General features: G+C 39.4%; 1 protein-coding gene across 1 annotated transcript; it reads left to right on the top strand.

The window, feature by feature from the left end:
* The first annotated feature begins 316 nt into the window (after positions 1-316).
* cenpf (centromere protein F) lies at positions 317-24,984 on the top strand. Its single transcript, XM_061735094.1, has 38 exons — positions 317-366; positions 3,359-3,533; positions 3,714-3,839; positions 4,376-4,446; positions 4,600-4,718; positions 4,866-4,957; positions 5,050-5,323; positions 5,727-5,929; positions 6,040-6,165; positions 6,295-6,423; positions 6,872-6,994; positions 7,093-7,228; positions 7,329-7,458; positions 7,572-7,851; positions 8,173-8,379; positions 8,668-8,876; positions 9,965-10,094; positions 10,281-10,559; positions 10,716-11,303; positions 11,847-12,020; positions 12,871-13,775; positions 13,879-14,090; positions 14,173-14,290; positions 14,387-14,483; positions 15,282-15,357; positions 15,453-15,694; positions 15,792-15,900; positions 16,016-16,221; positions 17,070-17,288; positions 18,154-18,297; positions 18,986-19,175; positions 19,264-19,361; positions 19,445-19,486; positions 20,400-21,494; positions 21,916-22,045; positions 22,164-22,820; positions 23,850-23,959; positions 24,076-24,984. The coding sequence occupies exons 2-38, from the start codon at positions 3,372-3,374 to the stop codon at positions 24,229-24,231; spliced, it is 8,364 nt and encodes a 2,787-aa protein (XP_061591078.1). The 5' UTR covers positions 317-366; positions 3,359-3,371; the 3' UTR covers positions 24,232-24,984.

Here is a 24,984-nt window from a genome sequence, read left to right as displayed (position 1 = left end):
TGGTGCTCGCCCGGTTCAGTATATAATTCGGCCTAGATCTTAATCATTATACAACTACATAATGTAAATCACCTCGGTTCACAAATCAATTTTTGTAAATATGTGGAATGTAGTCTTTACAACTACTGGAACTAAAAAAAAATACATGTTCAATTTCTACTTTGAATTTTAATTTAAAAATTTGAGTTTGTTAATTGAACACATTTAAACCGAGTTGAACACAAACTGGTTTCGCTACAAGCCTTTTGCTTGTGTGCGCATGCGCTTGCGGTAACCAGTAGTTTGGCCGTGTCTGTTAACGTCACTCAGTTTGAATTTCGAGAAGAAGATCAGTTAGAGGATTTCGATGTTAGCATCGTCCCCAAAGTAAGTACAGTCATTTTCATTGTTTAACTCTCATTGCCTAAAGAGTTGTTTTATAGTTACCCTCAAAATATTAAGCATCCTTAATCATTTTAATTTTCAGCGGATGAATGTTATTGGTTCATATCAAAATAAAGTTGTATTATGTGCTGCGAAGTTAGCGAAACCACCTTCAACTCGACAACCGGAGACTCTTAATATAACCGCTCTTAATAGTACTAATCGATGATTTGATGCTATTTAGATAGATTTTTCAGGTGTGTGTTTATCAGTTGCTCCGGGGGCATTTAATATTTTGGTGGTAGTATTATGATTATTGATCATATGTTGTTCCTCTGCTGCAGCAGGTAACACGCTGCTAGTTGCTGATGCACTGGCTTTATTATTATTATATATTATTATTATTATTATTATTATTTATTATTGTTATATTATAATTATATCTGTTAGGGTGAAACCTGCTCTTCGTACATTAAAACGTACAGACTAAATAGTTACTTCAATGGCATTTTTTCTGCTCTGTCATCTACAGTAGTTATGATGAATAGTGTGATGCAGAAATCTAAACAAAAAACAAGTAACTTATTGTTTGTTCTTATTGGGATTACTAATCAGCAAGATGTTCAGTTTCTATGTTTTTATTATTTGCTATTGACTTTTCCCTTTTAGGCAAGGCAAGGCAAGTTTATTTGTACAGGACTGTCTCAGAAAATTAGAATATTGTGATAAAGTCCTTTATTTTCTGTAATGCAACAATGTCATACATTCTGGATTCATTACAAATCAACTGAAATATTGCAAGCCTTTTATTATTTTAATATTGCTGATCATGGCTTACAGCTTAAGAAAACTCAAATATCCTGTCTCAAAAAATTAGAATATTCTGGGAATCTTAAGCTGTAAGCCATATTCAGCAATATTAAAATAATAAAAGGCTTGCAATATTTCAGTTGATTTGTAATGAATCCAGAATGTAGGACATTTTTGTTTTTTTAATTGCATTGCAGAAAATAAATAACTTTATCACAATATTCAAATTTTCTGAGACAGTCCTGTATAGCACAATTCAACACAAGGTAATTCAAAGTGCTTTACATCAACATTAAAAACGGTACGATACAATTAAACCGTAAATAACAAATAAAATGATAAGAAAAGAGGTAAAATAATAAAAAGCACAAGTTGTTAAAAAGTAAGGGCAGAAGAGCACAGCAGGTAAGTATTTCATTTAAGAGTACGCTTCAGTAAACAGTAATGTTTTTAGCCCTGATTTGAAGGAGCTGACAGTTGGAGCAGACCTCAGGTCTACAGGAAGTTTGTTCCACGGTGAGGAGCAGAATAACTGAACGCTGCCTCACCTTGATTGGTTCTGGTTCTTGGGAACCACAACAAACCAGATCCAGATGAACCTCAGGGGTCTGTGAGCTTCATAGGGAACTAACAGATCAAGCATGTATTTTGGTCCAAGACCATTCAGTGCTTTGTAGACCAGCAGTAAGATTTTAAACTCTATCCTTTGACCCACTGGAAGACAGCGTGTCGATTTCATGACTGGTGTAATGTGGTCCAGTTTCCTGGTGTTTGTGAAACCTGGTATTCGTACATTAGGGGCCTGATTTACTAAAGGTTTGCATGCGTAAAAACGTGTGCAAACTTGACATCACCCGCAAACCAATGTGCAAGCTGATCTACTAACAGCGTGCAAAGAGGACTGCGCCTCTCAAATGAGCAAAATAGCACACGCTGTTCATTTAGTACTTTTGCCCTGATGAATAATCAATATGGGGCGTACCCGCCACAAAGCGCTAAATACTGGGAGGGGAAAATGCAAATAGGTTAATTTACCACACGCAGTGAGATTTACCAAGCCTGAAAGTACGGTAATTGTGGGGATTGTGATTGCGTCTGTATTTAATACGTTCGAAAGGAAGGTGCTAATCTGCCCAGCATTACGCACCGATGGCTGCTGTTATTGTGGTGTTGTGCCGTATTCAGCACCCCTGCCGTGAAAAGCACCCCCTCATACACACTCACACAAACACATACTTAGGAGTTTATAATATATATTTACAAATATTATGCAAGACAACACAGTAAGCAGGCTATTAATTAATGACATCAATAACCATTTACCCGATTTTTGTTATCTGTGACTGTGATTGTGGGAAAGTATGACTATTGTGGAATCCATGAGCGCATTTAAACATGAATCATTAACACAAAACTGGACGCTAAACAGAACGTGACACGGAATGAGAATATAATTTTTGTCATTGTGTGTACGTTGTCATTTGTAGTAAATTAAACATGAGCATTTAGTCCTTTTTGACATTTACTTGTGAATAAGAGATCTGTGGGTATATGTCGACGAGGGGGTGCTTTTCACGGCAGGGGTGCTGAATACGGCACAACACTTTTGGTAATGTTTAAATTTCTTTGCTGTAGTTCATGAATGTGTTTATTTGCCTCTTCCACTAATATTTCTAACTCCACCACGTCAAATTTCATTTTGCGCTTGCGATCCTGCTTTCCATCCAGACTCTCCATGGCGCAAACAGACACGCAACACCTCATTTAAATACTGTGGTTTGCACCTGTTATCAATTGCGCGAGCATTCTTAGTTGATCACCCGCAAAACACACAACAACAGCACGTGCAAACTTTTTCAGTGCACACGCAATTTAGTACTCTTTATTTAGGATCTTAGTAAATCGGCTCTAAGAGTACAGACTAAATAGTTACTTCAATAACATTTTTTCTGTTCCGTCATATGATGAATAGTGCAACGTGAAGGTTGTTTCATTGAGTTGGAGCCGATTATTTTTAAATGACAATTCAAAACAAAAGGCAGAAATCTAAACAAAAAAAAAGTAACTTATTGTTTGGTCATATTGGGATTACTAATCGGCAAGATGTTCAGTTTGTAGGTTTTTATTATTTGCTATTGACTCTTCCCTTTTTATATTGACTGTTTCTTGAATTGTGTGTTTTTAGTTAGTTTGAAGTCATGAGCTGGGCCCTGGAGGAGTGGAAGGATGGACTTCCAGCGAAAGCACTGCAAAAGATCCAGGAGATGGAGGTCCAGCTGGACAAAGCCAGGAAAGAAAAGACACAAAAGCAGTTTCAGCTGGACTCCGTAGAAGCTGCCCTTCAAAAACAGAAACAAAAGGTCACCATTTATGATGAGAGATTGAATCATTTCAAAAATGTTAATTTGTGCACAAAAAGGAAAATCTTTTGCATCCCTCTCTCCCGTGTAACATTAGCATTAATTCTCAAAAGAAAGAAATAAAGCTGATAGTAATTTTGTTGAAATATTTGTGCTCACCATACCTGTCTTTTTTTTCAGGTGGACAGTGAACGTACAGAGAGCGGTGTTTTGAAAAGAGAGAATCAGTCTTTAGTGGAGTCATGTGATGCTTTGGAGAAAACTCGCCAAAAGGCCGTCCATGACCTGGGAGTCAAAGAGAAGCAGGTCAGTTTCTGGTGTGGTACAGTAAAAAAGTTGTGTGCTATGTTTTGAAATGTTTGAAACCTAGAAGGAATAATTTATTTTTACACAGTTTGATTGGCAGCCAGTATTCATATTTCATAGATTCAGTTGAATTTGGTCTGGAAAAATGTTATTTTCAAAAGAAATGATTAGATATAAAAACATTGTATTTTGTGGTTTATGCGCTGTTTGTGTTTTAAAATGTTGTACAGTAAATAGTGAGCATATAGTTGCTGTGGAGACGAACTTATCTGAATTGTAATGAAGGATTCAATCTGGTAAGGATAGAGTAATAGTAGTACTTCCCTCCCTTTTTTCCTTCTTTTTTTATAAGTGGAGTAAGCAATCGCTAAGCTTATGAACTGTTTTAAAATTGAATTAATTGATTTTCTGTCTTTGAGTTACATGTTTGTAAAAGTTAACCATACACTCTTAACAAAGTCAGATTATCTACATCGGGAATTTACATGAAACTCAACCTTCTTGTCATCCTGACTAAATAATCTCATTAAATGTAGGTGAGTTACCTGGAGGGTCAGCTCAACACCTGCAGGAAGACCATAGAGCGACTAGAGCAGGAGCTCAAGAAGTGAGTTGACTCATTTTTCTGTTTTTATACAGAGTTAAAGTGTAGTTGTGTGTTTGAAAGCTCAGTTAATGGTTTAGCAAATGCAGCATTGTGACTTACAAGTATTTAAGAGTGGTTTGAAGTTACCTCACAGTAAATGAATTATCTGTGCAGGTACAAAAATGAGCTAGATCGTTCTCAGTCTGCCGGCTCCATCTCTGAGCTGCAGCCGTACGCTACTCCGCAGAAGACTTTCGCTACCCCAGCACCTGTCCCAGCCTACAGACAGCACGGTATTTTCATTATTATTGTCTGTTGAACACAAAATTCATCTTGTGTGCAGATAAAAAAGTGTTATAGAAAGATTCACTGGTCCTGAAAGTAACAGTTCATAAAATTGATTCTCAGATGTCACAAACATGTAAATGTGTGTTTCACAGACAACGCAGCAGAGGAACTTCAGGAGAAATACAGCCAAGAAGTAGAGGAACGAAAAAGGCTAGAGAATGAACTCAAAGTGATGCAGGTTAAAGTGAGTACATTATTGCTATTTTAAAAAAAAAAATCAAAAAAGAATCTGTGCATTTGTTTCTTTGTAGTAGTAACTTGTGTGTTCTCCTCTAGCTGTTGAATCAGTCATCGTCAGTCAGTGTGAGCCACAAAGACATTGCAGCCCGCCAGGCTGGATCCTCCATATTCCCATGGCAACAGCAGGATAAGCTCCATGGTCGCCATTCTCAGGATCTCATGGAAACGCCTCTGAAGAGACGAGGGACGTCCCTTTGGGACGCCCATGAGGCCACACCAATCAAACCTGGCCAGCGGATGAGTGCGTCCATGGTCCATAGTCCCAGTGGATCCTCCCAACAGATGGACCAGCTAAAGACTCTAAACCAGGGTGGGCTATTTTTTCTTTTGCAATTATTATGATTGATGGGGTTCAGTATTTTGGTAATGATGTTTTGTATAACACTTTTAATTAATGCCTTTTTACCAGCCACTTTATTAAACTCCAAAGATCCAATAAAATGTTTTTTCTCGTTGCTTTGGAGTCCCGTTAAGATAATTAAATAGGATATGGACGAAACGTATAATCTCCACCTAAGTGTATGCCAGTTCTTAGGAGGTTAAAGCTATTTTATACCTAATAAAATAGTGGGTGTATGCTAAGACCAACTTGACCTTTGACTTGGATTATATCTGGTATAGATAAAGGATTGATGGATGGATGGATGCTAAATTTGCACCTCTTTGGTTAAACATCTCCAGTAACAGGACATGAATGTTTGTTTCTTCATCAGAGCTGCGTGGTCGTGTGTCAGAGCTGGAGAGGAATCTGTCCAATCAGGAGAAGGAGATTCGTAATCAAGCTTCCAAATTACAGGAACTACAAACTCAGTTGAACCAGGCCCGCAAAGACTTGGGTGAACGCGACAGAGACCTGACCAAGTCCAGCCATGAGCTGACTCAGGTCAGAGACAGGCACCAGCAGCTCGAGACCAAGGTAGAAGAAAATGTTGCTTATTTAATGTTTGTTTTGTTTTTTAAGACAGAAAGCAAAATGTCATGTAGATAACTGACAAAGATGATGAAAATGTCGCCGTGCTTTGTTAGTGTTCATCAGCCGAGCAGAAGCTGAAGCAGCTCACAGAGGAGATGAGTTGTCAGAGACACAACGCTGAAAGCTGCAAACGAGCCCTGGAACAGAAACTCAAGGACCAAGAGAGAAACAGTCAGAAGGTGAGTCATATTAGCATATGGCTCAAAATAATTGTATGTTTTTTTTATGAAAAACTGAAAATGAAATATTTAATTTAACAATATTCTTTATTCTGTTTTTATTTTTTCTTCTCTTTCTCTCTCTTGTAGGAACTAGCAGAGCTCCAGAATTCCCACCAGGCTTTGAATCAACAACTGAGCCAAACTAAAACCAAGCTTACACAAGAAATCCAGCAGTCCAAAAAGGACAACAATATACTGCAATCTGATACGGAGAAGGTACTTTGATAACCTATGAGCATCCCGATGCTACGCCCTTCTTTAGGTTTTTATTCTATTATAATTATTAAAAAAAAAATTTTTTTTTTTTTTTTTGGATGACAAATTCCTGAACACCCACTTTTGGCAGATTTTGACTAAGAGTTGGCAGGTTGGTTACTTGGTGACCCGACTGACTTCCAAACCACGTTTTGTCAACAAGAAAAAGTGGGAAATGATTAACGGCTATTGTTGCTCCTTAAAAAAAAAAAATGGACAGAACATGGTGCAAGCTTTGCATTATTTGCACTATAATTTGTTCAGAACACAAATGTTTTATATGGACCTGTGTCTGCAATAAAGTTGATATTTAAAGGACAAACAACAGGGAAATAATAGATCAGCACATATGGGTAGCAGAAAGCATCTCTGCTCTAGTCATTGGATCTGACACCTGATCATTTTATAGATGCGCGTCCAGAAGAGTCAGATGGAAAGAGAGATGGAGGAGCAGAAACAGAAACTGCTGCGATCAGAACAAAGTTTGCAGGCCATCCAGTCTAAAGAACAGGAACTCCGCAAAAAAATGGAGGTGAGTTGAATTACATTGTTTTTAGGTAAGTCACAACTCGCCTTTCTGCAAAACATATTTATATTTACTGTGGATTCAAATGATGAACTTATCTCCAGGACCTGCAGAAAGAGAAGAACAGTGTGACTGTCCAGTTCGATCAGAGCAGCAGACGCCTGTGTCAGCTAGAAGACGAGAAGAAAAGCTCAGAGCAAAGCCTCAAACGTGTCCAGGGACTACTAGATGATCTCAAAGGTACAATAGTATAAGCTATGCCAATAGAAGACGAAACTGTTGTTTATTATAATCATGATGCCATTTCACTGTTTAACTGACGTCTCCTTTGGATGTTCAGCAAAGTCAGAGGGACAGGCAGCGGAGCTTAAGAAACTTCAGTCTAAACTGGAGCAGCAGGCTCAGTCTTCAGCATGCGAGCTGGAAAACTTGAAGAAGTCTCTTTCTGATGCAGAGACCAAAAATGAAAGGTAGACATGCTTTTACTCAGTTACACATTTACATTTATTAATGTTTTTTTTTTTTTTTTTAAGTTTAATCTCTATAGCTTTTCTCTATTTGTAAATGTTTAATTTCTCTGTAGGTCTCAGAATGAGCTTAAGAAAGAGAAACAAGAGCTGGAGAGGCTGTGCAACAAGCTGTCAGCCTTAGAGACGGAGAGCAAAGAGTTGAAATCCAACCTCACTGCGAGCCAGAATGAGTGTAAGACGCTGAAACAAGAACATCAAGCTCTGCTGGAGTGGAAGAAAGAGAAGGAGATGTTAATAAATGAAACAGAAGCTGTGCAAAAGGAGCTCAACGACAAAATTAACTGCTTGGAAAGCAGTTTCAGCTTAATGAATGTGGCTAATGAGGACCTTCAGGTAAAACGCCTATATATTAGTATGCACCCTTGTACAAATGCCATCTATTGCTCTAAATGTGTCAAAATGTGAAATGCATAGTTCCAGTCCACTGTTCTTGTACTAGTGGTACTGATATCTCTTACTGAAAGTGATAGATGAATGGGTACACACTCTGTGAAGCTTGTACTTAAGGGGAAAAAAGGAGGCCACAAATTGCTGCTATTTGCTCGCTATGTCGAGCCCACAGTACGATGAGATATGACATTTCAAGCAGCAGCAGTAGTCGGAGCAGATTTACCATCATCCTGATCCTGAATGCATTCTCTGTCAATATTGCAGAAGAAGCTCCTGTGTGTGGAAGGAGACAAGGCCAGTCTGTCTGCTCACATCGATTCCTTGAAGGGAGAACTCCTCAACAAGAGCACGGAGCTGGAGGAGAAGGAGCACCAGCACAAGCAGCTTCAGGCTCAGCTCTCTGAAGCTGGGCAAAAGCACAGCAAGGACCTGCAAAATGTCGGGCTACAAGTTGCTCAGCTTGAAGTGCAGGTAACTTGGAGATTGTGCCTCTCTAGAGAATATGAATAAGTTAAGGATAAATCGTTAAGGGCTTATAGCTAACTAGAATTTCCTTACCAAAACAGGAAAGGCCTGTGTTCCTTTGTCATTGTTGTTTTGTTTTGTGTTTTTAAATCTTCAGTGAGTCGACTGAGGCTCGGTTCTGACAACAGCACAGGACACCCCATTGCCTTTTTGAGTTGAACTGTATTAAAAGCAATTTCCATTTATCAACTTTATAATCATTAATTGCTGCTTGGTCTTCTTTCATATAAACAGGTCAAAGAATTGGAGTCACGGTTGCAAAAGGAAGTCAGTCGAGCCGAGTTTGCTGAGAGGACGAATGTTGAGCTGCGGGAGGAGCAGCAGGCGACCTGTGACCTGGTCCATTCCAAAGACCAGCTGGTGGAGTTGGGCCAAGCTGAGATCCGGCAGCTGAGGGAGAGCCTCGCACAGACCACTGCACAGCAGGAAGAGCAAAACGCCAGGTACAGTCTTATCACTGAATAAAGTTTTGTTTAGCCTTTTTTTCTTTCTAGGAGTCCAAATGTTTCTTTGTTCATTATTTATTTATTTATTTATTTATTTAAAAGGGACAATGCACATTAATTGACATGAGCACTTGAGTCCATCATGTAAATGTGCCAGATTTAGCCATACAGGCTAATTTACATCTGCAGTCCCTGGCAGGTTGATAGCATATATAAAAAAACATTGAAAACACACACTAAAACCCTAAAACACAGAGTACAAACAATTAGTAAAGCCATGACACTCTGAATAATGACAAACAACATAAAAGAACTATAGCACACAAACACATTAGCTCACACAAATGCACATAAACGGGTATAAAAATAATAACCTGAGCCCTATACCAGATTATGACAGCATGTTAGATTATCCAGTAACCACTGTTTTATGTTTTTAGAGAAGGAATAAAGAGGTGATGTTCCTTAGTTGTATAGGTATAGTATTCCAGGTATGAGCTGCTCGATAGGAAAAGGCAGACTGCCCAAAGGCACTTTTTCTATGTGCAGTTTTACAATCTCCTCTGGTGGCAGCTCTGGTAGATGAGTTTTGATTTTGCTTAATAAACTCATTGAGTGGAGGGGGGGCCAGACCATGAAGGATTTTATAAACAAGTAAAATGTCTGCAAACTTAATCATATTTCCCCAGTTTAAAAAAACATATTTAGTTAAAATATTACAATGATGATATAAATTAGACTTTTTATCCAATGTTTTCAAAGCCTGCTTATAGAGTTTTGTTTGATTGTAATGCGGTCCTACCTGTCTGCGACCAGCTGGTAAGACAGTAGTTCACGTGTGAGAGAATCATGACATTAGACAGATCCATAAAGATTCAAAGTTATATCTGCTTTACTGTGGTGAGCCATAAAGAGCAGCGGGCTGCTAACATCATGTCTCTTACTTTTTGTATTACTAAGAAACAACACAGTGAGGGATGAATTGTGGTTTTGCTACATATAGCTGTTCCGTGCATCGCCTCTGATTCCTCAAATGAGCATTTGCAACTTGCTCTTAGTTTTTATTTCATCCCGTGTTTTTGTAGGTTGGCAGAGGAGAGGGCGGTGTTACTGAAGCAGTGTGAGGAGAGTGTGTCAGCAAAGACTGAGGAGACTGAACAACTCAAGCTGCAGATGGAGGAGGCCAAGCAAGAGCTGCTTCTCTCCAAAAACCAGGTCCGTGCTACTGACTTATAACTGCAACTAACTCAAAGGCTTTCAGTGAATCTTATGTCAGCACCACATCTATACAAGGGTTGCATAAAATACTTTTTTAAGTCTATAAATACTTTAAAAATATAAAACTATCTTTTGTCACAATTCATTTCTTTCCTTCTTTAATACATTTAAATTGTGTTTCAGATCAGTTCCCTGGAACATTTCCTGAAGGTCCAGGAGCAGCTCGGAGCTGAGCTGCAGAAACAAATTGAGACAATGTCAGATGAGGAAAAGGAACAAAGAAAGATGTATGAGACAAAATCAGAGGAGTTCAAACATCTGGAAGGGGAGCTGAAGGATCAGCAGAGCCGGGCCGAGGAGAAGGAGAAGCAGCTGGAAGAGGTCGAAGCTCAGAGGGCGTCTGTGGAGAAACAAAAGTCTGAGCTGGAAAACGCAGTTCAAGAGTTGAAGAAAGAATCAGAGGTAAAATATGGGAACATTTCTGTTTGCTTAATTTTATTCGAATATTTTCCCAATTTTATCATACATAGAAAATGAAAACTTTTTTTAAAAAGTATATATGTTGCTGTCTTTCTTACTCATAAAAAACTTTTTCCCCTTTTTTTTTTTTAAACGAAGCATCTGCAGCACATTCAGATTGTGGAGAGAGATGAGCTGCAGCAGCAGATTTCTTCCTTGGAGGAAATGCTGTCTGCGTACAGAGAAGCAGCAGAGGAGCTTCCAGTCTTGAAGAATAAGCTGGACGTGGTCAGTCAGTCCCTCTCCGATGCTAATAGGTGTCGAGAAGCTCTTGAAAAGGATCTCTCCTCCATCAGTGAAGTTAACACCAACCTGGCCAACACTATTGCTGAGAAAATGACCCTCATCACTGCTTTGGAGAAGGATATCTCCAATCTCACTGAAAAGAGGAACGAAGAGTCAGAGAGCCACAAATTGGAGATTGAAAACTTAACCAACAACGAGAAGAGTGTTAAAGAGGAGTTTAACGCTACTAAGAAATCATTGGCTGCTGCGAAGACGGAATTGAACTCTCGTCGGGAGCAGATCAAAACCATGAAGACGACTCTGTCGGCTGCCTCGCGTGGTTTGGAAGAGAGAGATAACAGGGTCAGGAGTCTCGAGGAGAAACTGAATAAAGCGGAGGTAGAGCAGACCAAAACCGCTGACCTTCTGAAGGAAAAGATTGTTGCCATGAAGAAAATCGAGGTTGGTTACTTAAGTTATTCTGGTGAGGTATTTACATTATTACTGTACAGGACTGTCTCAGAAAATTAGAATATTGTGATTTTCTGTAATGCAATTACAAAAATGTCATGCATTCTGGATTCATTACAAATCAACTGAAATATTGCAAGCCTTTTGTTATTTTAATATTGCTGATCATGGCTTACAGCTTAAGAAAACTCAAATATCCTATCTCAAAAAATTAGAATATTCTGGGAATCTTAATCTTAAACTGTAAGCCATAATCAGCAATATTAAAATAATAAAAGGCTTGCAATATTTCAGTTGATTTGGAATGAATCCAGAATGTATGATTTTTTTTTTTTTTTTTTTTTTTAAATTGCATTACAGAAAATAACAAACTTTATCACAATATTTTAATTTTCTGAGACAGTCCTGTATGTCCTGCCTCACTCTTATTGTACTTGGTGGACTCTGTATGAGAGATAACACACACACAACATACAAAAAAGTATATCTGAATTTTTTTTAATCATTTATTTTTTATTTTTTTATCCAATGAAGATGCAACTGGAAATGCTTCAGATGGACCTGGAGGAGAACGAGACAGCTATGAGCTCCGTTGACAGTCAAGTGGAAGAACTTAAGGGAGTTATAGCATCACTAGAGGCCCAACTCTCTGAAAACCAGAGCCAGGTATCGGAGATGGAGGCCAAACTGCAGGACAGCAAAGCTCAGGTTGGGTTACCATTCTACCAAAACTGTAATGCTCTGTAGATTAGGTTTTCTACTAGTGATGCACCGAATGTTCGGTAACCGCAATTGTTCGGCCGAAAATAGCAAAAAAAACACTTTTGGTGTTCGGTGGAATAAGTGGGTAAAAAAACGAATAATTAATAACGGCATGTTTAGATGACACAATCAAACAGCGAACAGCGTGGAGTGAGGGGCGTGCGGTGTTAAATGTCACATAATACTTGGATGTGGGGAAAAAGCAGAGGAAACGAGAAATGATCCAGGCTGAGTTGGATTTGGGAAAGCCGCTTGGTGATGGAGACGGTCACAGGACGCACAGCGGAGGAGATCGGGAAGAGAGCCCAGAGAAAAGGGCCCGTACTACAGATGCGGTGCGCGAACCCTCACTGTCTGATATGACGAGATCCTCCAAGAAAATAACCCAGATTTTTACAATTATTATACAAGGCTTCAAATTGCGGAGATCAGCCCCGCCCCACCGCGACCCGATTAATTGGATTTGAACGGGAGAAAATAAAAAAGGATTATGAGAAAAATTACAATATGTACAGTAAGACTAATTTTGACTGGCGGGTATTTCACTGCACATTTATTTGATTTATGCAATGGTGAAGAAATTGGCAAAATAAATGAAAAGCTGCAAAGAAGCATTGTTCGGTATTATTCGGTATTCGGCCAAGTGTTTATTATTATTTTCGATTTCGGCCACAAATTTTCATTTTGGTGCATCACTATTTTCTACACTTTTTCTTCCTCTTTGGCTCTAGCAGAGAGACAAAGTGAAAGAACATGTTTCTTATATGTGGTCATTAATCACTTGCCCTGTCTTTAGATCTCCGTCTTGGAAGTCCGATTAGACGAGGTCCAATCCGAGAATTCTCTGCTGGAGACGAAGTTCGTCACAGCTAAGGATGAGCTGTTTGAGAGGACCTGTGAAATGACTCGTCTGGAGGAGGATGCTGGCAGACGACAGCAGCTGGAAGAGACGGTTGCTGTATTAGAGTCTAAACTCAGTCACATGACAGAAGAAAACGCCAAATTTGAAACCACTCACAGCCAGATAATTCAGGACAAAGACAGCAGACTGAGTCAGTTACTCGAGGAGAAAAACAACCTTGAGACTTCGTTTCAACAGTTACTGAATGAAAAGGAGCAAGTTGATACAAACATGATTGAAGTGAAGGCAGAGAACAAAGAGCTGGAAACCAGAGGAGACAAACTATCTGAGGAGGTGAAACAACTGCAGGCTGATGTTAAGCAGCTAGACGAGGAAAAGCACGAAAGAGATGTTAAGATTGGTGAAATGGCTGTAACGGCACGTGATGCTGAGTCTATTCTTAACCAGGTCATGGAGGAGAAAGCCCAGCTCAGTGCTGCTTTAAGTCTGATGGATGAGGAGAAAATCCAACACGAGGAGAAATTCCTTGCATTACAATCTGAGAAAAGAGACTTGGTTGCTAACTTGAATCAGTTAGGAGAAGAAAGGCGCCAGCTGGAATTGAGCTACACTGAGGTCTCGGAAGAAAATGCTAAACTAAAGTCTAGTGTGAATCAGAGAGATGAAGAGAAGCAGCACTTGCAAGCGAGCATAGAAAGGCACGAAGAGGAGATTGCTTCTCTCACAGAGGCAAACGAATCCGTGCAGCGCTCCCTCGTGTCTTCAGAACAGGAGCGCCGCAGGCTGGAGGAGCAGCTCCAAATGAAGGACAAGAGGACAGAGGAGGAGAACAAAGAGCGGTGTGTGCTCTATGTGCCAATGCTCCACGTTTTTCCTACGAGTTACTGTAGTCGTTTTCTTCAGGGTGTTATATTTATGGCTACAAATGTTGTGTTGTTACAGGAGCCAGCAGTTTGAAGCAGAGCAGGCTGAACTTAACCAGAAACTTGCAGTCTTGCAGAGCGAGCTGACTGTGTTCAGGCAGCGGTACGACGTGCTGCTGGAGCAGGTGGCCCAGCAGAACGGCCTCATACAGCAGCTCTCTGGACCGCAGGAAGCTCAGACGTCTGAAGATACAACCAGTCACCAGGGACTTGAAGAGACCGAAATCAGTGGTGAGTGGGGACATGGCGGTTTTTTTAAACACTTGATTTACTTTATTTGAATGAAAAATATTTAACGTTGCATTATCTCCAGGCCCTTCTCTGGCTGAGGCAGCATTTGACACAAGTATCAGTGCCTTTACTGAGACCTGCGCAAGAGATGAATCCTTCGTGGTGTTAGAACTCTGTGAACCGTCTCACCAGTCTTTCAGGTAAAATGAGTTTCTTGCCTAGAAGGAATACATAAATGCTGTCTAAACACTGTTATCTGTTGATGGAAATATAAATATGTCTCTCTGTCTTCGTAGTGAGACAGAGATGCTCCAGGAGGAGAGGAACGAAGCATGTGAAGCTTATGTGGATCAAATGAACGGCAACGAGGAGGACCAGCCACTTCCTCAGCAGGTAGTAGATGAGAACTGTGACCTTTCTGTCAGTCATGTATTTATGTGAATGACCTGAGGTGAAAAGGTATTTTTGTGTAGTTATTACACCTGTAGCCTGATCTGTATCGGGGTGGGCAATCCTGGTCCTCGAGGGGCCGGTGTGCTGCATGTTTTAGATGTCTTCCTGCGTTGCACACCCAGGTACAAATCACTGTCATTGACAGACTTGTGCAGACCTTGAGGACGTGCCGATGATGAGCATTCATTCGAATCAGGTGTATGAATGCAAGGAGACATCTAAAACAGGCAGGAGAACTGGCCCTCATGGACCAGAATTGATCTCTATGAACATTTGGATTTTGGACAAAAATAAAATTCCTGATTTTTTTTTTTTTTTTTTTTTTTTTCCTGAAAAAAACCCGATTTTCGATTTCGATTTTTTGGTAAAACTACAAAAAACAATGGAATAAATTGTTTCAAATATTTTATCTTTATTTTTAAAGAAAAATAGCAAACAAATTTTGGGAATGAAGTGCAATTGAAAGATATTGAAAGTGACAACATTTACAATTTTCTTGACCAAACAAAGATGACTAGACGAGCTCTGTCAGCAAGGGTGACATAGCTCTGTTGATATATCATTCATGTAAGGAGGGAGTTGTGACACATGGACAAGCTTTTACAAAATAATACTTGAGATCTTGTTAAATATTTTGTCTCAGGTTTTCTGACTGTTTGCTGCTGATTACTGTATTTCTATGAAAACTTAAGAACTATTCTGGATGTTTTCCTAATTGCAAGCTTTTTATGTGATCAGTTACAGGTTTCTGAAGAAAGCTGTAATCCTACAGATGTAGCTGAAAATGAGTCTGTGATCTGCACGCTATCTCAGGGTAAGATGAGACAAATGGTCGAAATGTTCTTTTGAGTAATCAAAAATCAAATAGTGGGATTACTTGATTAATACTCATCTGTCTGTCATTAGCAGAGCTGTCGCAGGATGACATCTGCAAGGAAGTTATGTCAAAACAAGAAGATGAGCTCCAGACTCTCCGCTCAGAGGTTGACGTGCTGACCTCTGACCTTGAACTGAGAAAAGAAATAACTTCTGATTTGCAAGTCCAAATACAGAACTTAGAGATGAAAGTTCAAGCCTTAGAGGAGAAGGGACGTGGTTCAGCTGATCAGCTTTTCATCGCTCTGGAGGCCAAGAAGGGCCTGGCTACAGAGGTAGAATTATTCTGAATGCTGGGAATTGTTTCTGTGCCATTGTTTCAACTAACTATGTTTAAATTCTCTGTTTTATTATCAATATTCTCTTGTTTAGGTCACTCTGCTGTCTGAGGAGAAGGAGTCATTAACTCTGCAGTTACAGACGGCTAAATGTCAGCTGAGGGATGTTATGGAGATGTTGGAAGGACTTGAAATGGCCAAAGGTTTTCCTCTTTTTATTTATTTATTTTTTTAAGTATATTGTTAAAATGTGTCCTTAGTCATGTGATTTATTCATAGAGTAATGCTATGGAGTATATGTTCAACTTGGCTCTGCAGGTGGATGGGATGAGAAGTTTCTGCAACAGGAGAGTGAGTTGAAGAGGGTTCGCTCAGAAAAAGCGAACCTGGAGCAGCACATCCTGGGTATGGAGTCTGAGCTGGAGTCCATGCAGGTGGAGAAGGCCAGGATTAATGATGACATGGAGACCCAGAGGAGGACTTGCTCGGGCATGGCACAACAGATAGAAACACTCACGACAGAGGTGAGTAACGTCTGAAGCCTCGGCGATCAAACATCTGCATGCTTCATTTTTAAAGGCCTAATTATTAGCATTATTAGAGTACAAAAATATTAATCAATCAATCAAATTTTATTTATATAGAGCCTTTCATCCAGGTACATGAAATACAAAGTGCTTTGACATTTTGACTGAAAAATAAGCGTAATAAAAAAACAAAAAAATAAAAACTGGGGGACCAAAAAAATAAAAACTGGGAGACCAATGCACACTGACATACAATATAGTTAATTAAAATGAAATAATGATAAAAGTTCAAGGATTAAGGCTAAAAAATAATCAGTCCACAACAATAAAATATAATAATAAAAACATTACAAGAAATAGATAAATAAATAAAACAAATACCTTTAAAAAAATGTTAAACAGAATAAAACTATAAAATTTGATACTACATAAAAGCCAGGCCAAAAAGATTAGTTTTTAGTCTACGTTTAAAAATGTCCACATTTTCAGATCCTCCAGCAGGCTGTTCCACAGTTTTGGAGCATAGTGGCTAAAAGCAGCATCACCAAATCTTTAGTTCTACTCTGTGGAACAGCTAAAAAGGAAGAGCCAGAGGATCTGAGTTCCTTCCTGGTTCATAGAATAAAAACATCTCTGAAATATACTCTGGTGCAAGCCCATGTAGCGCTTTATAAACTAATAAAAGAACTTTAAAATCAACACGAAAACTAACAGTTAAGACACTACGTCAGCTCATGTGTTTCAATGAAAGGAAAACGACTGCTGATACAGCAACATCGTATAAACATGCATTGCCTTAGAAGATTCATGATCAGCCTGTGTGTAATCTCCATATTTTTCTCCAGAGCGCACAGCTGAGATGTGAACTTGTGTCCTGCTCGGAAGAGCGTGATGACTTGAGCCAGTCTTTGAGCCGCTGGAAAGAGAGAGTACATGGTTTGGAGAAGACTAACTGCGACACCAGAAGCCTCATAGCCATCCTGGAAGATGACATCAGAGCAGGAAGGAAGGAGTACGAGGTCTTGCAGAGCAGCGTGGAGAAAGTGAAGGCAGAGAGGGAACAGGTGCTGTACACACAGAATAATTCACAATGGTGGCGCTTTAAGCTTTTTGTAAGATAATATTTGTTTGACAAACCGCAAGTCAAAATGTTTTTTATTTATGTGCAGTATACAGGACTGTCTCAGAAAATTAGAATATTGTGATAAAGTTCTTTATTTTCTGTAATGCAATTTAAAAAAAAAAAAAAAAAAAAAAAAAAAAAAATGTAATACATTCTGGATTCATTACAAATCAACTGAAATATTGCAAGCCTTTTATTATTTTAATATTAATGATCATGTCTTACAGTTTAAGATTAAGATTCCCAGAATATTCAAATTTTTTGAGATAGAATATTTGAGTTTTCTTAAACTGTAAGCCATGATCAGCAATATTAAAATAATAAAAGGCTTGCAATATTTCAGTGGATTTGTAATGAATCCAGAATGTATGACATTTTTGTTTTTGTAATTGCGTTACAGAAAATCACAATATTCAAATTTTCTGAGACAGTCCTGTAGTGTAAAATGATTTGAATTTACAATGAAATCCTCCAGAATCAGTTATCAATGAGGCCGTTTCTCTTTTGTCGCTTTTCTGGCGAAAATGCAGCTTGAATGGCAAAAAACCTCTCTGCTCCAACTGGCTGGATTCAGAAATGTCCAAAACCTGCTTTATAACAATATAGTACTTAATGTGAAATGATGGAGAGATGATGCTGTGTATATAGGGTTGAAGTTAAAGGAGTGATAACAATAAGCTGCTGAGAAACACTTATGTTTAGTTGTGACTGTCTTCTATAAACTATTAGTTAAATGAAATTTTACATATTGTTTGTGTTTTCAGTAATTACTTGGCTCTGAAATTGGTTCTTTGTTTCACTTGAAGTTGGTGGAGCAGGTTAAGGTGCTGGATCAGGCGGTTTCTCAAAAGTGCGGGGAAAGAGAGGAGCTGCTTGGCCATCTTAACCAGATAAAAGAAGATCATACCTCTGCCAGTCAAAACACTGAGTCCATGGTTGGCAAGATACAGGTAAGGACAAATATTCCCTCCTGTAAGAAATAAACATACGGTATGCGTGACATTGAAGTGAAACACTAAAAAGAAAAGGATATATTTATAGCATCAATGAGTTATCGAGGGATCACACAAGAAACTCAGACGAAATAAAGAAAGCCTTTTTCTTAGAAAAATAAACCCAATTTAGTACGTTTTTACTTTAAATGTGCAAACAGCAAGCAGCCGTTCTTGTTTCTGCTGAAGGTGATGTAAGGAGTGGTTAATGGTCTGGAAACTGCTATCAGTTCCTAAACACTAGCTTTTTTTAATGTTATGTGATTCCTTATATCTAGCAATAATGATAATTAACAACATCCATCTTCCATCCACTGGCACAATGAAGAACAGTGGGTTTGCCAACAGCCATAGCAGCGATGTCATTTACGTTTCCTCAACGACGGCTGTGACCTTGTGGGAAAACATGAGAAATGCATCTTAATCTTCCAGCCGAACCAGTTGAATTTCAGATTTAGTTTTCCAACTATATGTCATGCAACATCACATTGTTCAGTGCTTCACCTCCACTTTCAAGTATTATTAAGTAATATTGTGAATGTTATTGGATGCAGACCTAAGAGCCTTCATTTTAAATATTCTTCATGGAGGGAAAATGTTTAGTCTTAACTGTATTCCTCCTCTTTTCCCTCCCATCTTCCTCCAGGCTTTGGAGAGAGAGGTGAGCCTGCTCTCACAGTCTCTGGAGTCCTCTCTGCTAGAAAAAGGAGAGATTGCCTCGCGTCTGAACTCCACTCAAGATGAGGTCACACAGATGAGGATCGGAATTGAAAAGCTTCAGGTCCGCATCGAGTCAGACGAAAGGAAGAAAAAGAAGATGGGAGAACAGCTCAAAGGTAAACCTGGTCAAACTTAAAAACCAGACTGTATAATCTGATGCTTTTCTGTGAGACATTGGTCTAAATTGCATTTTTGTGTTTATAGCGGCACAAAGAAAATTCGATTCACTGCAGGATCGCATTGACGCCCTGGAAAGAGAGAAAGAAGATTTGGAGCAAAATCTGGAGGAAGCTGTGATCCAGGTATTTGATTATGGTCCCAAGAATAAACATTTCTGCATACTGGTTTTAGTGATATGCAGCTTATTCTGATGTGCTCATAACAGACTGAAACATCCAAGGCTGAACTGGAGGAGGAGATGAGAAAGGTACTTGCATATCACAATTGTTTGGGTATCTAATACTTTTTCTGTGCAAATGTGATGTGTGTTTTATTGCTTAACAGGCAGTACTGGAGTTGAGGGGGAATGGCATCCCCCCCTGAAATAAAAACGGTCAAAATCTTCCCCCCTGTAAAACTGCCATCCCCCCTTTCCATCCCTTATGTTATTCCATCAATGAATGTGGTTTTACTGCTATTTCAACATTTAGAGTAATCATCAGAAAAATAACTTATTTGACAATTTTCACTGGATTCAAGTAAATTTTCAGTTGAAAATTTGTAAGTAGGAAAATCTGCCAGTGGGATTTATCCTACAAGCAAAAAAAATCTTGTTCCAGTGGCAGATTTTTCTACTTATTTCAAGTGAAAATCTACTGGAAACAGGTGAAAATTGTTGTTTTTTCCAGTGATGAGTCTTATTTTAAGTGTAATGAGATTTTTTTACTAAAATGAGACATTTCAACTAGAAATAAGACAAATATTCCTGTTAAGATTTTGAGTTTTTGCAGTGATCCATTTTACTTATCCTGTGAAGGACAGAGTCATATTGATAAGTTCAGAAACTGTTTTTTATTGTTGTGTTTTGATGTATTTGATGTAAGCCCAGTGGATATTTAAAGCTTACAGAAGGCTGCATTTAACTGCTGCTATGTCATTCCTGCAGTATTTCTGCAGGTGTTTTGGTCAGTGCTATTATTTGTAATATATTATATTATTTGTAATCGGCACAAATTATCTGTCCCCATATGATAAAATCCACCATCCCCCCTGATTTTTTTTTTTTTACAACTCGAGTACTGCTAACAGTAAAACACAGCAGTTGTTGTAAATGCTGCTATTTAATAGTATTTTTCTAAATGTGGCTTTCTCTTTTTCATCCTCGACTCCCTGGCCTACAGGTGGAGGAGGAGAAGACAGAGCTTAGTGACAAACTGTCTGAACTCTGTGCTACACTCGACTCCCTGAAATCTGAGAAGGCTCACCTGGAGAGAGAACTAATCTCAAAAAACAGAGAGATAGAGGAGCTGACATTAGCTAAGGATGAGCTGGAAAGAGGATTGCAGAAGGCAGAGGTAGATAGAAGAAAAGAAGAGGAAAAACACAGATTTAGAATCGATGAACTTGAGAAAGGAATGAGAGAGGAAGCTGAAAAACAAACCGGCCTCCAAGCACAGCTGGAGGCCTTTAGACAGAAAGAGATGTTGCTGGAAAAGAAGAGCACAGATACAGAAGGAGAAAGGGAGAGGCTGCAGTCTGCACTGGAGGAGTTAGAGGAGGAGATGCGACGCCTGCTGAGTTCTGTACAGGAGTACCAGACGGATGCAGACAGACTCCGCTCTCAGGGAGAGGAGGGGGAGAAGGACAGGAACAACCTGAGGACCCACGTTGAATCACTGGGAGAAGAGATAAAGGCGCTTAAGGCACTCCTAACAGTTAAAGAGGAAGAGATGCATGCTTTAGTAAAAGAGAGGGAGAACGAGGCAGATCAGAGACAAGCATCACTTAAATCCATCTCATCTCTTATGGTAGAGAAGGAGCACGTTGAGACGATAAACAAACAGCTGGTAGAAGAAAAAGAGAAGCTGCAGTCGAGCCTGATCCCAGCAGAACAAGAGAGGGACAGCCTGCGAAGCACAGTACTATCTCTAGAAGAAGACAGAGAAAGATTAAATCAAGACAGAAGCGTGTTAGCAGAGGAGAGAGAGAAGCTCCAATCAAACCTCTCTTTGACTGAAAAGGAGAGAGATGAGTTGTATGAAGCTCTGTCTTCATTAAAGCAAGAAAAGATGAGAATAGAACAAGAGATACAGAAGTTGCAAGCTGAAAAGGAAGAGCTGGAGTCTTCCCTTTCTTTGACTGAAAAAGATAAGCTACGCGTGGAAGAGGAAAAGCAGAAGATTTCAGGAGAGCGAGAAATACTTCAGACAGCAGCTGTCTCTGTTGAGAAGGAACTGGAAATGCACAAGCAGACCGTCTCACAGCTCAAAGAAAAGGTATGTAAATTGCAAACAAAATAATCACCCTTTTTTTTTAAGTTTGCAATCAAAAGCTTTTTAAGGACAAATGCACACTACAAAATGTTCAGATCGATATGAAGAGACCCCACAATATTATCACACAGTGAGCACAACACAATGCTCTGTTTTGGGTTCTTACAGTTAAAATTACAGCATGTTGAGGCACCTTTTGCAATTTCAGTATAATGTACAAGATATCAGAATGAACAAATCAACATCTTCCTGAGTTGTCCATCAAGACTGACGGGCATCCACTTAACGTACAAGAACATTATGCCATAAAAGGCCACAGAAAATGAATTACAGAAGAGTCTGTATGATGACACTCAGGAAACTACAGACGATACATGCACCTGTGATTTTATTCTAATTTGATTTAATAATCCTTGGCTTGCAGGTCTCTGAGTTAACATCTTGTGCAGCTCGTATGACGAAAGAGAGAGACTCGGCCTTGAGCAAGATGAGCCTTTGGATGAAGACCTGCAAGCAGCTGGAGCAGGAGAAGCAAATGATGCTAAACAGTTCAGGTCTGAACAAATTTAACTTTCATTTTTTTCCCTTTTAAAACCAGTTTAAAGATTATGTTTCCAAAAGGAGGGTGCCACATTGAATTTTCAAGCCTGATGTATCTTAATAATGTTTCAGGAAATGGTCGGAGCTGCGAGGAGGCACAGACTGAGATAACCCAGCTGAAAACGGAAGCAGAGTTGAGAAAGAAAGAAGTGGAAGACTTGACGACAGCCCTGGAGAAAAAGAAGACGGAGTCTCAAGAAAAACATAGCGCTGCCCTCAACGAAAAGAAAGAGGAGTTGGAGGAGAAGGCCAGAGAGCTGGAGGAGACCAAGAGCAAGGTGGAGGAACTGAATGAACTTCTTGAGGAGAAAAGCAAAGAGGCGGATGAGTGCATGAATAAATACTGCAATCTGATGGTTAAAGTCCACAAACTGGAAGAGACCAATGATGCACTGAAAACACGACTGGAGCAGATCACCGTGACTCAACGTGCTAATGAAGCCAACAGCCGCCGGCGCTCAGCGAGGAAGTCGTCCTCCAGACCCCAGGATGAGAAGATGAATGTCAACGCGGAGAACCTGGCTCCCCGATCCACACCGGGGTCTCCTCAGGGGCCCTTCGCAGGGAAGCGAGGTCACGGCGACTTGAATGATAAAGACGTCGCCCACGAGGCCCTACACAATCTTACTAAGAAGATCAAAGCCCAGGCCATGACGACACCCAAACCCAAGAGTGAACAGGTGGATGACGAATTCAGGCCAGAGGGGCTTCCTGAGCTGGTCCAGAGAGGTCGGTGTTGCATCACGATCTGGAGCTACTGTTGTTTCTGTCTGCCTGTTTCTATTTTAGTTTTAGTCTAGTCTTCGGGTCAAGCTATCATTTTAGTTTTTATTAGTTTTAGTCACGTTCATTCTCCTTTTTATTCGTATCATGTTTCACTGGACTAAAAGACATTTTAGTCAAAGATTGTATCTAGCCAAACCCATTTTACAATTCAAACAAGGTTATCTTATTATTATATTATTGTTACCTTATAGACTCGGGAATACATTCATTCCAGATACAGAAGACGTTCTAATTTGAGTTTACAACATTTTTATTTTTCCGCATTTCTCCCCGTCTTTTTCGACAACACGTTGGGGTTTCTTTTCCATGTCTATGTAGGAAAGTGTATCCAAAGATGGATCTTCTTCTTCCAGCCCCAGAGCAGATCCCCGCGTGGCCGTCAATCGGTCCCTTTCTCTATGTAACTTTGTTTTTAAACCAGAGGAGAACACTTAAAAAATGGATATTAAGGATCTTTCTTGTCGTCTCGTCGTCACATCTCGTCTCGTTTTGGTCAACAAAAATGAAGACACATTTTAGCAGTTTTTATTTTGTAATCTACATTTTAGTCTCATTTTTATTCGTCTACGATATTGCTTTGCTGTATATATTTAATTATCGTTATCGTCATCGTCAAATGACCAGGATTTTCGTTGTGTCGCGTCTCGTCTCGTTTTCCTCAGGTGATAATGGTTCGTTGACGATAATATTTAGTCATATTTTCGTTGACGAAAGCAACTTTATCTGGAGCCAAACATGCTTTAACAAGTTCAGCAACAGTTTACTTTCAGTGCTTGTGTTTTCCTGATCACTCTAGACTTGGATAGAAAGTTTTTCATTAACATCATTTATGGAGAAAATATACCCTCTCTCACTTTTATGTAACTGTTGCACCTGAGCTTTTATGGATACGGGCAGTTTCACTGGGTTGGGGTGGAGAAAAGATGAAAGTTGTTCACTCCCTGTGAGATTGACCCCTCATGTGTCCTCCAGGGTTTGCTGATATTCCTCTTGGAGAGGCCAGTCCCTTCATCATGAGGAGAACCACGGCGAGGCGCAACAGTCCTCGGCTGGCTGCCAGGCAGGCTCTGTCTGATGCAAAAGTGAGCAACGTCATTATATCCCCCTTTTATTTCACAAACTGGAAGGTGGAATCTCCTGCTTAACTATTTTTCCTGCTCATCTGTTTTTTGTCTTGTGTCACCCTATCCTTCCCCAGGTTGTGGGACCCGAGTCTCTCCAGAGTCCTTCTGCTTCTGTGTCAACCCCAAACTCCAACGATAAACGTTCACACCGTTCAGAAAACGGACCAGAGCGGAGAGAGAAGCAACTTCCTGGAGAACAAACCCAAGAACAAAACTGTCAAGTCCAGTAGATTAATTTGCATACACTTTCACACGTCCCAGTAGATTGATTTGCATACACTTTCACATGTTTTATAGCACAGATTCCACAAAATCTTAGCACCCTGCTTTTTGTTTTATGCACCACGAGGATTTTAGTTTTTTTCCTGCACCTTTTGTGTTTCATGTGGTGTTTAATCACTTCTAGTTAACCACTCAGCCTTTTCTCTCCAGGTCTTACCTAATAGCTGAATGTGTGAGCAATGACTCACACTCTAAACTTCAAAAAACTGTCTTTTAACAGTTCTCTGTTCTGAAATTGCATCTTTCAAGGACCCCAACATGTTTATGTCTCTGTTGACCCATCAGGTGCATTTGTTTTTCTGTCTAAACTTATCTTTATATATGTGTTTCTTTATCTTTTCCACTCTCTCACTGGACATTCTTATTCGCTGTTGTGTTGCTGTCTTCTGTATATAAAAGTTGTGTTTTTAGTGGACGTTGTTTCCGATCTCCACCCTCTGACAGCTTCATTCATCTATCAGCCCTGTAACAGATCACCTGATAGTCAAAGGCAGCTAAACTTATCTAGATTTTCTGCACTGACTTTTTTTTTTTCTCTATTTTCAAAATATATTTTTGATTGAGGTAAAAACAAATCTTATGTGATTTGTCTTCTTAGATGTATCTAATTTTTTTCTAGTTATTTAGGCTTGTATGGATGTCAACGCTGTAAAAAGTTGATGCAAAAATGGCATTTTTAACTAAAGTTTCTACTGCTTAAA

This window comes from Cololabis saira, chromosome 2, assembly GCF_033807715.1.
Source record: "Cololabis saira isolate AMF1-May2022 chromosome 2, fColSai1.1, whole genome shotgun sequence".
Classification (NCBI taxonomy): Eukaryota; Metazoa; Chordata; class Actinopteri; order Beloniformes; family Belonidae; genus Cololabis; species Cololabis saira.
Note: the sequence above shows the minus strand (reverse complement) of the source record. Positions and strands in the feature narration are given on the sequence as shown.